At 37.9% G+C, this 14,617-nt stretch overlaps 2 protein-coding genes across 2 annotated transcripts; both read right to left on the minus strand.

Moving 5' to 3' along the window:
- Window positions 1–245: 245 nt before the first annotated feature.
- Window positions 246–2,818, minus strand: LOC108150498 (zinc finger protein 2 homolog). Its single transcript, XM_017278710.2, is given in 3 exon segments — window positions 246–548; window positions 550–2,350; window positions 2,409–2,818. Coding segments are annotated over 2 exon segments (1,899 nt in total). The 5' UTR covers window positions 2,347–2,350; window positions 2,409–2,818; the 3' UTR covers window positions 246–446.
- Window positions 2,819–2,895: 77 nt separating this feature from the next.
- LOC108150500 lies at window positions 2,896–14,612 on the minus strand. The gene is made up of 2 exons (XM_017278712.2): window positions 14,291–14,612; window positions 2,896–4,370 (listed from the first exon to the last, which is right to left on the minus strand). Exon 2 carries the CDS (start codon window positions 4,271–4,273, stop codon window positions 4,103–4,105), a length of 171 nt encoding a protein of 56 aa, XP_017134201.1. The 5' UTR covers window positions 4,274–4,370; window positions 14,291–14,612; the 3' UTR covers window positions 2,896–4,102.
- Window positions 14,613–14,617: the final 5 nt, after the last annotated feature.

Below are 14,617 nucleotides of genomic sequence, written 5' to 3' on the forward strand. Positions count from 1 at the left end.
TCGAAAAGCTATCGATAATTCAAAATTCCATTTATAAGTATTTTTAATTTTTTTTTATTTCCTTTTGCATTTATAAAAATAAAAAGACGTATATATTTACTTAAGCAAATATAACTTAAATATTCGATAGCTTTTCATTATTATTTTTTAGGTAATTATTTTGTATCTACTGCACACTTTATTTCGACTGCAAATAACTCCCCAAATAGATGCGCGTATAAATGAGTAGACATTAATGTAATATATTACATTTGAAAAAAGCACTCGTTTGAATATAATATCCATATGAATCATAAATTATATAATCATAAATTTTTGACAGGATGCAATTTTTATATGACAAATAATCATAGCCTTACATGATTACAAAAATACAAATTATATGAAAGATTGCATTTGAACGATCTCTAGCCAGTGTGAGTTTGAATGTGTTCCTTTAGATAGGCTTAGTCCGTGAATGACTTTTCGTCCGTGTGAGTCTGCATGTGCCGGTTGAGAGTGGTTCTTTGCTTAAAACATTTTTGGCAGGTGTTACACTGATAAGGCTTGTTCCCCTGTGTGAGCATGGATGTGCACCTTGATAGAGGTTAAATCCACAAAAGTCTTTGGACAATAATCGCATTTATAGGGCCTTTCCCCCGTGTGAGTTCGGATATGTCGCTTAAGTTCGATTGATTGTTTGTAACACTTTTGACAGTCGGGACACTTAAACGGCCTTTCACCTGTGTGAATACGGGTATGCACCTTAAGATGATCACTAGCCATAAAAGACTTCGAACAATATTCACATTTAAACGGTCTTTCCCCCGTGTGAGTCCGAATGTGTCGCGTCAGATAGAATTCTTGTACATAACTCTTTGGGCAATGGAAGCACTTAAATGGAAGATTCTTTAGTTTGTCGACCTTGGGAGAAGTTCGGTTAATATCTGGTGACTGTGTAAAAGACTTCGTCGGACGATCCCTTGTGTGAATCATTATGTGCGCCCTTTGAGACGAGAGATCCTTGAAAGCTTTTGGGCAATGATCACATTTATACGGACGTTCGCCGGTGTGCGTGCGTATGTGCACCTTAAGAGAAGTGGCATGCTTAAAAGACTTTGTGCATTGGTTACATTTAAACGGCCGTTCATCCCTGTGTATTCGCTGGTGATGACTGAGTTGTGCATTACTCATAAAATACGTTGGGCAGAGGTGACACTTGAACGGCCTTTCGCCACTATGAGTTCTGGTGTGCACCTCCAGAGAGCACTTCACCGTAAAAGCCTTGGGGCAATGCGAACATTTGAACGGTCGTTCCTTCGTGTGGGTCCGCAAATGTTGCTTCAATGCTGATGGTTTCGGAAAGGTCTTCGAACAGTATGTGCAGTTATGCGTTCGCTTTTTCATAGGAGGTGCTTCATACTTCTTAAAGGACTCCGGGTGAGATTTTAAAATGTGTCGATTAAGAATACTTCCACTTATATAAGCCGCCGGACAGTGGTCACATTTAAAGGGCCGTTCCCCTGTGTGCCACCTGGTGTGAATTTTAAGGTCCCAACTTCTCGCGAAAGATTTCGGACAATGAGAACACTGGTAAGGTTGCTCACCGTTGTGTCTACAAAGATGCACTTTTAAAGTCCATCTGCTTGTGAAGGTCTTTGGACAATGGGGACAACTATATGGGCGTTTATCATTACTAGGATCCTTATCATTATTGTCACTCTGATTATTGGCATTGGAATCAACGTTATTTTCAGTTCCTTGAGTATGGCAATCCGATTGATCAATTATCCCTGTCAAAATATCTACATCCTCTTCAATATAGCAATCGGATTCATCAGTGTCACTTACTGATATATCGTTGATTTCATTCTCTTGAATATAACGATTGGATAGGTTAGTTTGACCAACTGATACCTCGCTGACATCAGTTTGATTAGATTCGCTTACTGAAATCTTACAGATTTCATCCTCTGACAAGTCAATTTCTATTTGTTCGCTAATTGGTTGGTTGGTCTTGTCTTCTTTTGATGCACGGTCCTTGAATATATCTTCCTTGTCTTGGTAACATATTGATCTTTCACTGCCACATTCTGATATTTGGCAGAACTCTTCGACCGGTGAAGTCTCCACTTTCATCACTTGACATAGGAATTTGTGTTCAGTCTCTTTAATCTCAAATGCATTTTGCGCATCCTCCAAGCAAGCGGGGCATATAGTTTCGGGAAGTGAGTCGCCTTTCTCAACTTGGTAGCCGGACCACTGAGCGATCATATCCGAAATAGGGACTCCAAATTCTTGCGTCCCTTCGAATATGCTGACCATGTTTTCGTGGTTCCCCAGGCAAACTCGGCACATGTCCTCCATTGTTCTGAAAGCGAATAAGCCGTACTTTAGTACCCATTCACTAATAATAAAAAACACGCTACTTGTAAGTGATGTCGGTATATTTGGGCTCCCTCGGAATCCTTTAAATGGTCTTGCAAATGAATCTGAAGGAATGCGCACTTGTCCATGGAATTTTTGTTTTCCAAGATGTTTAATGGATAACAATGGCCAACTATTCTTAAGATTGTTTATTTACATCTCAGCATTTTATGCAGATTTCAAGTACTGTAAACACCCTATGCTACTAACATCTCAACATTTTATCCAAGTACTCTACATACCCTGTGCTGTAAATTGAAGAACATATGTTACTTATCGAATTGCTATCGATAAAGGAGATGATTCAAAATTTAAACCGCGACAATTTAAAGAAAGTGCGTTTGTGATATTAATAATGCAAAACTAACTGAAATTTCTTTCAAAAGGAATGGTAATAACATATTACTTTTATTTAACATTAAAATACCAGATTTAATCCATGAGTTTGGAGGCCAGTATATTCCATCAAATTAAATTAAAACACAATCGTTTAGTTTTATTGCATTGAACACTCAACAGCTTAAAGATTTTATTTATTGATCGATATCGATTTATTGCATTTTCCCAGCATTAATCTGCTGCAGTGATAATGTTATTTGTTTTTGGCTTTTACCGTAATTACCGTTATGTTGTTCATATTGCAGGGTGTCATTCTGGCTTACTAACTATTTAATAAGTAAAATTGAATTTCGAAAATCTCTGATAACAGTATTTGTTCTTTGTTGTTGTAGTTATTTCATTGTTATTTTTGTTATTACTTTCTGAGGTTGTACAGAAACTAAGAGACTTTTTTCGCTATTGTGTTTTTGCATTGCTAATTTGTTAACAACAAATAGCTGTCGTTTGGCAACTTCTTTGGGTTAAATGCACTTCTCATATTGCTGGGCTTGGATAACTACTGTGAATGAGTGTTATTATTTATGAGTTTTTCAGTATTGGATAAGCGCATTTGCATAGACACTCCGATTCGAGTTTGATGTGTAAATATATTCCTCTACATGTATACATTGTATTGTTATTGTTAGTACTGCATTTGCTCGCTTCTTTAGTTAATATATTTATCTATTTAATAGCCTGCATAAACGTTTTTCTTGATGTTAGCTTTTTTATTTGTTTGTGACACGCAAAACAGTGTTGTAATTACAAAAATATACCTCATATTGTAGTCGGCTGTTCTCGAAACTTAAGCACTAATAAACCCGAATAAACGCAATAAGTGGATTATGATTTTTATATTTATTTGCTTGTAGTTTGCAATTTGTAAGTGTCTCATTTTCTTCTCACTTATTACAATACAAAAGGTACGAAAGGCGCGAGAAATTCCGTCGATACGAAATTTACACTAAAAATTGACTTAATTGTGAAGAGCTAACTGAAAGAAAATTGTTTAGATTTCCCAAAAAGGAACTTAAATTAAAAATAGTTCTCCTTGGGGTGGATATAATTTGCTTTTCAGCTTAAACTTAATGTGGTATTTCTGATTGGAGTTGTGTCCTTCCTTACTCATTTTGTAATACTTATTCTCTACATTGCTGGAAAAAGTTAAGGTGTCATTAGGTTGGTGTTTCTGTTGGTGTCTCTTTATATATAGGAAAACTTGACAGAAAAGCTAGTTCGAGTATCTGTTATATGCATTTCTCTTAACATTTTTGGGGAAGGATCTCGTGGGGGATCTCGATCTTATAGACTAGCTCCGTTACTCGGCGCGGCAGAGCAGCGAGGCGAAGCGAAATAGACGCATCCAGCTAAACAGCTTCGACTCCAGGATATTCTCCTCCGCCGTCGAGGTGGTCATCGAGACCCGCGACGTGTTGGAGGACTTGCTGCTCCTCTTCTGCTGCATAATCCTGGGCGAGCTCATCTTCATTATCGAGTAAGTCGTCTTGGCGGCTTCTGGTTGCACACGCCACAAAAGTGGACGTGGGCTACGGGTCACAGGCGTGGAAAAAAACGAAACGCACAGGCTGCAAGGAGAACAGAGAAGGTAGAAATAGGAGGGGGATTAGTCAAGTGCTATTCAAAGTGGCAAGTCGATGGTTCAGATCCTCAAGTATCATTCTCTGTCGAGTAGCTGCCGTGACATTTGAGCGGCAGCCAGCAAATCCCCGAAATCCCCTGCGAAAAGCTGACTGGTTGCAAATCGAAGGATGATGCTGAAGGACGGCAAGATTTCCTTTGTGTGAATTCCATTCAATTTTTACCACCGAAACAAATCATCAAGCTTTGTGGGAGAATTCCTTTTATGGCTTATTTGTGAAACTTGTGCAATTTTTATTTAATTTATAAAGAAGACCTTAGCAAAATGTTAATCAATTGGGTTTTAATTGATTAAGTTAAACTTAAATTATTTGACCGCAATCAGCGAATACCTAATGATATTTTTACGGGCTTAATTAATACGACTTTCACTACTCCTACTTATAGTTATCCAAAGCAATCAATGAAACGGTACCCTACAACGAAAACTAGTTTTTTTTTTAATACCGTCTCTGCTCAGCTCTAATCGAAATGCTCCATTGGCTCCATACACACCCAGAGCACAGAGGTACAACGAAACACAACCCACCCATCCAAAACTGATGACCTTGCCCATATGCACTGAAGTATATTTTTATATACGAGTGGTATGCCCAAAAAGAGGCCCAAATCGAAACGTTGCATGCTCCAGTTTTTCCAGATCTGGCTAAAGCCAGACATCAGAGAGCGTTTCAATGACAAAACGCTAAGCTTCGTTACGGATAATAAAAGAAAAAAACACACAAATCGGCATTGTATACAAGACACACACAAGAACTGAGAATTGATGTTTGCTTTAATTGGACAAAATCCTGTTTCTGTCCATGGAAAGAGATTACATATATTTTCAAAGAGAAAGATTGTGTGTTGTACGTCATTGGTAATTATGCAATGTGCAATCTATTCCCCGTCCACATTTCCACATTTCCTCCCACCGCCTTTGGGCAGCAAATTAATTTCAATTCTCAGTCAAGTTTTACAATCCCGGCGCTTTTTTGTCTATGTCAACATCTATGGCGACAGTCCAAAAGTGCAGTCCGCTCATAAAACATTTCCATATGTATATCAGGCAGCAACAGCGGCGGAGACAATAAAAAAAGATACGACAGCAGCTTGTCGCGTCCACGCGACACATAAAAATATTGTTTTGTTTTTTCCTTTCGTATTTTGGGGATCGCTTTTCCTTTTAGCTTCTTGATAAATATTTTTCCACTTTGTATGTTTTGTAAGCAATCTTGTCACCGCTCAAAATACGCCTGCGCATTTGCTTGGCTCATTATAATGCTGAGATCATGCAGATAGCTGGGGCACCGAACATTTAGCAGTACAGTGGTTAATGTAGGTAAAATAGTACTTAATTTCTATATTAACAGAAACCTATGTTCCCTTACTTCGAAATAATAAAATGGATAGCCTAGTTCTAATTTTAAAAGGCAAATGCAAAACATATGGCAACCTGGACCAAAAAGTTTTTAGGTACATAAGCTTTTCAGACAAATATAGAAGTGTTTAGAATGATATTTAATTACTGCCCAAAAATTCTGTACATTTATTTGAAATACAAAAAAACAAAAGACATTTATATTTAAAAATGCAATCATTAATTTTGGCTCTACATTTAAGACTACAATAACCTATTCCTAAAAGAAATTCCAATTCAGTTAAATGGGTTAATACATTTTTAGCAATAGTAATTACGGCCTAGATTAATTTTGGAAAATTCCACAGTGTCAATAACAGAAAGGCAGCCAAGAGTATAACGAATTTGGATTCCGTTTATCTCAGTTCGCCTGAAATTTACAAAATTTCCTCCCGGTCCCCCTCTTTGACTTAATTTTCACCTCCGCCTCTGCATGGTTTCCATTTCTTCCTCTTAGCTTTGACATAAACATTTCGGGAATGGGAAATATTTTCTGTTTTCGTTTTAATCTTTGTGATACTACGAATGCAGCTGCTGTGTTGTCAGTTAGAGAGGGATGGGGCGATTGATTGTGCTGGTGTGGGCGTTTTAAAGCTAACGGGCCAACACGATACTCGCCCACATGAATATGGAATTCCAAACCCCCTACCCAAACACCCTCCTTCAAAGTCTTTTTCTATTTCACAACTCATGCGACACTTTTTTACCTTTCCAAAGAGTATTCAAAGTTTTTCAAAAATCTTTGCCGTTTCTATAATTTTTTGTAGAAGAACAGCCTTTTTTTTATAGCTTTATATATATATAATTACTTAAATATTTGCAATAATCTGTTCTAGTTTTTAGTTATTCTACAAATAACTTCCCTCTTTTTACTACCCAAAATTAGCATATTATTCTTGGTAATTTAGTGTTTGCTTCAGCGCATTGTGTCATGTGCCAACAAATGATTGAACTTTTCCACCCGACCATCGCTCACTGAGTATATCTCTATCTCTTTTTCCCTTCGATGACGATTTCAAAGCATTTGTTTTATTGGGACCTCCATCCACCATCCGCTGGCACCGCGGGGCGTATGCGTGATGTTTTTATTGCCGTTAAATTAACCGAATGCCCAGTCGTATTAAAGGGGGGAAAGTGGAGAAATGGGTGCGAACATGCAATACTTTAGATTTGGTATATCCACGAATATTTGTGGGTTTCGTGCCTGCCCCTCGGGTCATGTATTTCAATATCCTGGGCGCCAGGTCTTGTGAAATTTATGAGTGCCGAGTGTTTGAAATCGAATATCTTTGATGACGACGCTGTCTTTTGGGTAATTTGTGGCCTATCATTCTGTTCGCTGAAGTTTTATTACCCACACAGACGGCTTGACATATTTTAGGGCCTATAATGGCCAAATAACAGCTAATAATACGGGAAACATCTTGATAGAACTGCTCAGATTTCCCCCTTGCCTTGGTTTCATTTTTTTTTACACCTACACTTTGCTGTTAGCTAACAAATATTATGCGTTTTCCTCCTAACTGGCGTCAATTTTATGTCGTCGTTGATTTGTGTGATTTTTTACTTTTTCTATATTTCTCGCTTGTCACCCGGCTCACATTGACCCACTTGGCGCATGCTGTGCAATACTAGCAGCTAAACAACAGAACGACTGGCAACAAACGGCAACTGCATTTTGAGCCTGTGCCAAATTCAATTATCAATTTGTGCCTTTCATGCATTTTCCATTTCAACTCGTTTTTCCCTCCTGCCCTCGTCCCAAAAGTGGCAGTTGGAAAAAGTTGGTGGGAGTTGGTGACAGCTAAGTCTGAAATGCCGTTAATAAGACTAGTCAACCTAATTTCGTAAATTGGGTAAACAGAATAGTGATTGACATTTACAAGGACTGGTTACAAAAGGGAATATTTAGAAGTTTGAAGTTTCAAAAGCCGAAAATCAATAATCTCAACTTAAATATAAATTTAAGTTAAAAACTAACATTTATTTTACAAATATCTTAGATACAAAATAAACTTTTTGAAATGTATACCAGTAATTGGTTATTTATAGAATTTGATATCATATGTTTACAGTTTTTTCAACTTCCTCCATTAGTAACTCTGTTTGACCTACTTTCCGTTCTCTTATCGTTATTAGAACGCTGTTATATTAAGCATATACCTGATAATTTCAAGATACTTCCTCTGAATGAAAACGGCTTGCTAACTTTTTCCTTCTACTTTCATTGTTCCCCTATCGTTATTATTATTGCAGCCACTGTCGCTTACCGCTATCTGCTGTCATGTCGCTGACTGTCTCTGGCTTCAATTGCATTTCAAATGAATGTCTCTCGACTTGCAGTGCGTTCCCTGTGGATCCGAGAATTGAAACTGGTAAACTAGAGGCCTGACTTGGTGTTGTTATCAAGCGCGTGCCACTTCAGCGCTTCGCTGACTGACACAACCGCAGATGCCACAACAAACAGCGACCCACTGCCCCGCCCACCTAGAGCCACTGCCGCCCCTACGCCCACTTTGACATCCGTCTTTATGAGGCTTTAATATCACTTGCAAAGTGGCATATATACTACACATAAAATAATATACATTATCGATTTAAAAATTGCAAATCGGGTGAAGGATCGAAACGATGAAAACTACTTTATATTAAATACACAGTTTTGTAAGATCAACTGATTACAACGATAATATAAACTAATAACAGAACAACTGAACTTACTTCAAAAAGTTATAGACAAAAGTGTACCACTTATTACTTGTGATTTATAATTAAAACTTCAATGAAAAAGAGTTAACACGTATTTGGTAATTTTTTTCATTAAATCTTTTCTCACAGTGCAGGCAATTGCTATGGATGCTGCTATGGTAATTCCAAAACTGAGCGAAATTGAGACACCGATAGAGGGGTCTAGACTGTAGCGCTAGAGCGTCAGATCTTTGTAAATAGATAACGATATCTAATTGGGTCAGACCGTACTTTAATACGCATATAACGTTTGATTGTAAGCCGTTTGATTGATTCAATGAAGCTTAAGTTATAGACCTTGAGACCTCCCCCTTTTATTATTTAGCAGTATTACATGACAAAATCTTGGACAGATCCGTAGGCTTCTTTTCATTTGGGTGCGCCGTGATCTCACCAAACGACAAACTACAAACAACAAACAAATGACATCACATGATCGCAAGTCAAGTTGGGGACCCGTTCAACTTGAGGCGGCAATTAGAAGGCAATGCTCAAAAGATATACGTATAAATCATAAATATTAACAACGCACACAGACTCGTCGATAATAGGAGTTCAAAAGGCAAAGATACACACTAAAGAAGATGGGAAAAACCTGAATAAATATTTATAAGAATGCTAATTCCCGATTGCAGTGCCTGCAGTAACCGTAAGGTGAGAAGAAGCTGGGGAGAAGAGAGTAGCCGGCAGATGCATTGTCTTTTGGCCCAGAACCGCAGTCAAGCAGCGCGGGGTTTCGAGTCCGAGGGCTATGTTTTTTGGGAGGAGGAGGAGGAAAAACCGCAAAAAAGGCGGCAAGTGCCCTAGGTTTTCCATCCCCTTTTTTCCCTGCAACTGCGACATTGTAACAGTCTAGTTAACTTGCAACTTACAAGCGAATGTATCTATCTACAGCTTACTTTACAATGCCCCCCATTTCTGTTGGTTATTTCGCTGTCCCTCATCTCTTTTCACCTCCTGGCCTGTGTTGACTGACTTTCGAAACGTGTTGTCATGTAAATTAACCAACAAAATAGAAAAAAGAAAAACTGCCATGTTGCGGGTTAGTTGAGGAATACGAGCTACATGCAGCTATGCTGCAAGTATCTTTTAGATACACAGAACAAACACACAGGGGAAACAGGGGAAACAGCGGTAGTGGGAGACGTGGCCAGCGAGGTAGCCTCCCCAGCCTGAGAAAGACAAATATAATTGACAATGGAGAACAGCTGGAATGAGTTGCAAACATCACAGACAATGCCGTTTAAATGGAAAATTGTTAGACGTCACAGGCCAGCACAAGAAAGACCAGTTGTCAGCTGTTTAGGGAAAACTTCAGCAGGGAAAACTTAACGCTTAGCCTCACAAAATCCTTTAAAATGGCAAACAATTAAGTTGGCCCAATACCTATTTTTCTTAACTGTTGATGTTTAAATTTTATTTAAAATATAGTTGTTTACAATTTACAAAGAACATTAAAATCAATTTTTTATAAATGTTTTTCTACTCAAATTTGAAGGAGGAAAAATACTGAGTTATTTTTTTTGAGCTCGCTTCGGCATAGTTTTATATTCAGCCATACAGGGAAGAAACGCTATTGTCTAGACTCTTAAAACAATTAACAAACCAGCCACTGACCCATTGCGAAATCGCACCTTAATATTTTTGTATTCCGCTATTCGGCCATAGCAAAAACATTCCCCAGACAGATAAATACATTTTCAAACAGGCCATTACGTAGAGTGCGAAGATCCAAGGGGTGCCAATGTGCAATATCCCTGATGGCCAACGATGACCATAGCCACTTCCTGTTCTTTTGGCACGGCTATTACGTATACGCCACGTAGCCAATACAAATGCAAATATTATACCATTATTGCGCATGAAATGCCAACGTAAACAATAATAAACATCAAGACGAAGGCGAAGGAAAAGCCAATAAACAATAAGACAAATGCGGCCGGCCACCCAAAAATAACGTTGAAGCAAGAAAAGAAACTGGGTATCCGAAGTTCAAAGTTGGCCAGAAGAAATTGCGCGGTCAGCTTAGCAGTCGCAGTCGGCGCTGCTCATTAGCTAAAACCAAAGTCCCATTGTGACCAGCTCGTTAAGTTGGATGGGGGAAATCGGTGGGGGGAAAGGGGGAGTGGAACTGAAGCATGGTTTTATGGCCGAACTAACCTCTTACATAATGATGGGAAAATATTCATGCTTGAGCCTGATAAGAAATGCGGCTCACATTGAACCCCAGCGCTGAACCAAAGCACACAGTTGGGGAGAAACACAAATAGACAGAGCGAGATCATTTTATGGCTCGTTAAATGGTTTTAAATAAATTAATTAACTTAAAAATGAAGCAACGGAAAAGGTCCCAATGAAATTCAAATGAAGGAAACGAAAATTGAGTAAATAAAAAACAAATTAAACTTAGATGTTGAAAATAACACATTAAATTTCAATTGCAATCGTCTTCAAGGGCGTATATACATATTTATTTACATTTTAGTAAATACAAATGAACTGAGAAAACAAAAGATTTATACATCTTAAAACCATTATGGTATCTGGTATCTTTATGCGTTTAATGGTATATGCTTAATGTAAATATAAATAGCAATATCGATTGAGGAATCGAAAGATTTATAAATACATACTATAACATAATTATCGAATCTCAAAGGTATTACTCTTTACTAATGAATTGATGTAACTTTTGAGTTTTCGACATCAAAGTTGGTTCGGCCAAGAATTTCCAATTAAGTCAAAGACCACACACCATCATCAAAAGTTTTACCAAACCTACATTGCCCTACTTTCCGATGACTTTAAAAGTTTCAGTGCTGACCAAAGTAATTCAATTTCCAGTGAGTTTTCTAGCTTAACGTTGGTTTTTCACTCTCAAGTACTTTCAATCGTGGCCAATGCATAATTCAGAACACTTATTCGAGGGGCCACAGAATAAACAAAGATGACGCTGTGAAAATGTTGAAGACCACACACACTCACGTTGCAGGGAGGATTGATAGGGGAGAGGTAATCGGGTTTGACCCCAACTTTTTGCATACGGAATCAACCTTTTTGTGACCTTTTCGCTGCAAGCTCAAGAATCAGCCCATCGATTTTCGATTAAATCTAACTGACATGATGGGCCACGCCCACTCCCTACCATCCCGTCTGTCTGTTTATCCTGTCAAGCTTGAATTCCTTCTCTTGGCTTCTCGTTTTCACTGACCATTTTCAATTTCCATTTGACACGCTTTTGAAATTTCAGCAAGTCCTGCCCCCTTGCTTTTCCCTGGTTCTCTGCGTAAATTGTTGTACATAATTTATGCCATTCATCGTTGTCGGCTTAATTTTTTTTGGTTGGCAAAATTGTTTTGTAGCTCATTTTAAGCCCCAGACTGATGCCTTGTCATTAATTTCCAGCTAATCTCAATCAGTCAAACCCTGCGACGAAAATTCACTTGGGGTAAACCGTGCTAAACATTCCCATCCATAAGCCAACTGTAAACTTTTATCGGGATTTGAGTGACAGGGCTCATTTTGGTTTTTTGGGCATTTCCGCTCTTGGGTAATTGAATTTTACAGATAAAATTGGGAAATGAACAATTAAATGGTTAATTGGAATTGGCTTAATTAGGTTAGCAAAAGCTTTTTGGTTGGATTTATCATATCCGGACCATCGAAGTAATTAACAACAACAACCTAAGCAGGTGTTTTTTGGCTTACTATGCTTGTTTTAAATACCACAACACATTTTTCATTAATGCACTTTATTTAATATTTTCACCATTTTATAATACAAAAAGAACATCTGAGTCATTTATCAAAATTGTATTGTAACAAACCATAATATTTTCCGTTTCCATTTAATTTACAGCAATTTTATGTATGACAATTCATTTCATTCAGAATGCTTATAGTTTTCAGATGGCCCATAATTTTTTATGTCATTAATTGTATTTTTGTATTCTTCGGTAAAAAATGCACTTAGTGAGAAGTTGGTGGAGTAGTTAGGTAGTGTTTTCCTTACTTATCTGGCAAACACTTCATGTCCGCCCCCCATACTTAATTTTCTCTCCCTCTGGAAAAACTCATGCATGTTTGTAATCTTCTTTGTTGTTTTGGTTTCCCTTCATATTGATTTCCTTTTTTTGTGTTGGCTTCCCCGAGTTTCCAGTGTTATAAATGCAATACAAACGTCACAAAGTTTGATAAGTTTTTTGGGTTTCTGGGGTGGCATGCCCCATATGTTGGTTATAGTTTCGGTTGAGGGACACCAAGTGCACTTAACGATATGATAAGAAATGAACGACCAACAGAACTGGCTGACCCACATAGAGAATCGGATAACTGATATAGTGTCGATGAGTTATGTACTCGTTGTATACATATTTTGTGGGTAACAGTGAATGCTAAATTAAATGGCCAAGTGTTCAATTGATGGCATTAAAGTTGGCTCATTACACTAAATGGGTTCATGTGCTTCACACGATGAATATTAATCATTAACTTTTATGTCTCTGCCAGCAGGACAAAGCAAATTAATTAAATTATAGCAATTCCTCAACATTTATGCTGTAATTGATGTTGGGGCTCCACCATGTGAACTAGCTGCGAGCTGCGGCTCATAACAAAAGGCCACACCGCACATACAGTACAGCTCATTGGCCTATATAAAATGCCAGTGCCATGCCAAGGCATAAACAAAAGGCAGAAATGATTAATAAACTGAAGCCAAAAAGGGGGCGGTGCAGCTCAGCTGGTGTGTGGAATACAGATGAAGTGACATAATTGAAAACTGGAGGTGGGGCCGAAGAAGCCTTTGAGAACTTTTTGTGTGAACTTATTCGTCACGTACATGGGGCAAAAGTAATCAACTGCCACCAGAAAAAAGAAGCCAATTCTTTATGAAAAGCTAACATAAAAAAGTTTAAAAGGTTCAGTTTGCATGAGAGCCACTTTTAAAGTTCTCAAAGCTTATGTTTAATCAACAGGATGGAAAACTGCGGGCTAACTTTTACTTCAAAAGATCCTCCAATGTCGACTAAGTTGAATCGACAAGATTCAGATTCCATTAAAAATACTTTTCGTTGGTATTGGTATTTCAAATTTTAAGAGTCTTACAGAATTTTGTTTCTATAAAAATAAAAATAGTAAACACAAATTTCAAACAAGATTTTGCATTTAGATAATTATATTTTTGACTGGCCGTATCTTCATTCAAAATAAATATATAAAAAAATTTCAACCCCAAGCAAACCAATTTCCCATCTAAGGCGTAAATAAAGAAATAGATTTTCCTCTTAAGTTGAGGTCCTCTTCAGATGTCCTTCGCCGATAAAAAAAATCGAGACCCTTTTAGGATAATCTGGTTTTAGCAGGAAATACACAAGTCGCAAAGCTCTCGTTCATATCGGAATTTATAGGGGAAACGGCATGATGGAAATGAGAATGGGGCAGCCATAAAACCAAATGAAAAACGAGTTGAGATTTACGCTTGAGAGGAAAAACTCAAATAAAAAAAGAAAACTTTTAGGCGTGATTACGTAAAATGCGTAAAATGAACGAACGAGCGAGGGAGAGTCGTCGATGAGAAAGAGAGAATCGTAGGAACCACTTGACGCATTTCAAGGACACGTGCAGCCTTCACAAGGACGTACGCAGCATAAAAGAGTGGCGCGTTACACAACACTGTAGGTAAAAGTAAAACAAACTTACCGTTATATGCAAGTTGGCAGCTCCTTTCCTGGTGGCTGCCTATTAGTTTTTTGTTCCTTTTTTATTCAGCTAAGTAGGCCCTGGCTGAAATGCTGTAAACAGTTGTGGCAGTAATCAAAGCACAGATACTTTTCGAGGTTGACAAGCAGTTAACAAATTTTCCGTTCTCGCCCAATCTTGTTGTTTTAAGGGATTTTTTAATTCAAAAAATTGTACGATTTGTGTTTCCTTCACGGACGTAAAGCGCGTATTATTCGATCGGTACAACGGTAGAATCGGGAGCCAAGAGATACGAACGCCGCGAACTCAGCTGATTGAATGAAAACG

The sequence above is a fragment of the Drosophila elegans genome, unplaced genomic scaffold (assembly GCF_018152505.1).
Source record: "Drosophila elegans isolate 14027-0461.03 unplaced genomic scaffold, ASM1815250v1 contig_814, whole genome shotgun sequence".
NCBI classification, from domain to species: Eukaryota; Metazoa; Arthropoda; class Insecta; order Diptera; family Drosophilidae; genus Drosophila; species Drosophila elegans.

Coding starts and splice junctions, on each gene's coding strand:
- LOC108150500 (XM_017278712.2), bottom strand. CDS start 4,273: ATGAAGATGAGCTCGCCCAGGATTATGCAGCAGAAGAGGAGCAGCAAG.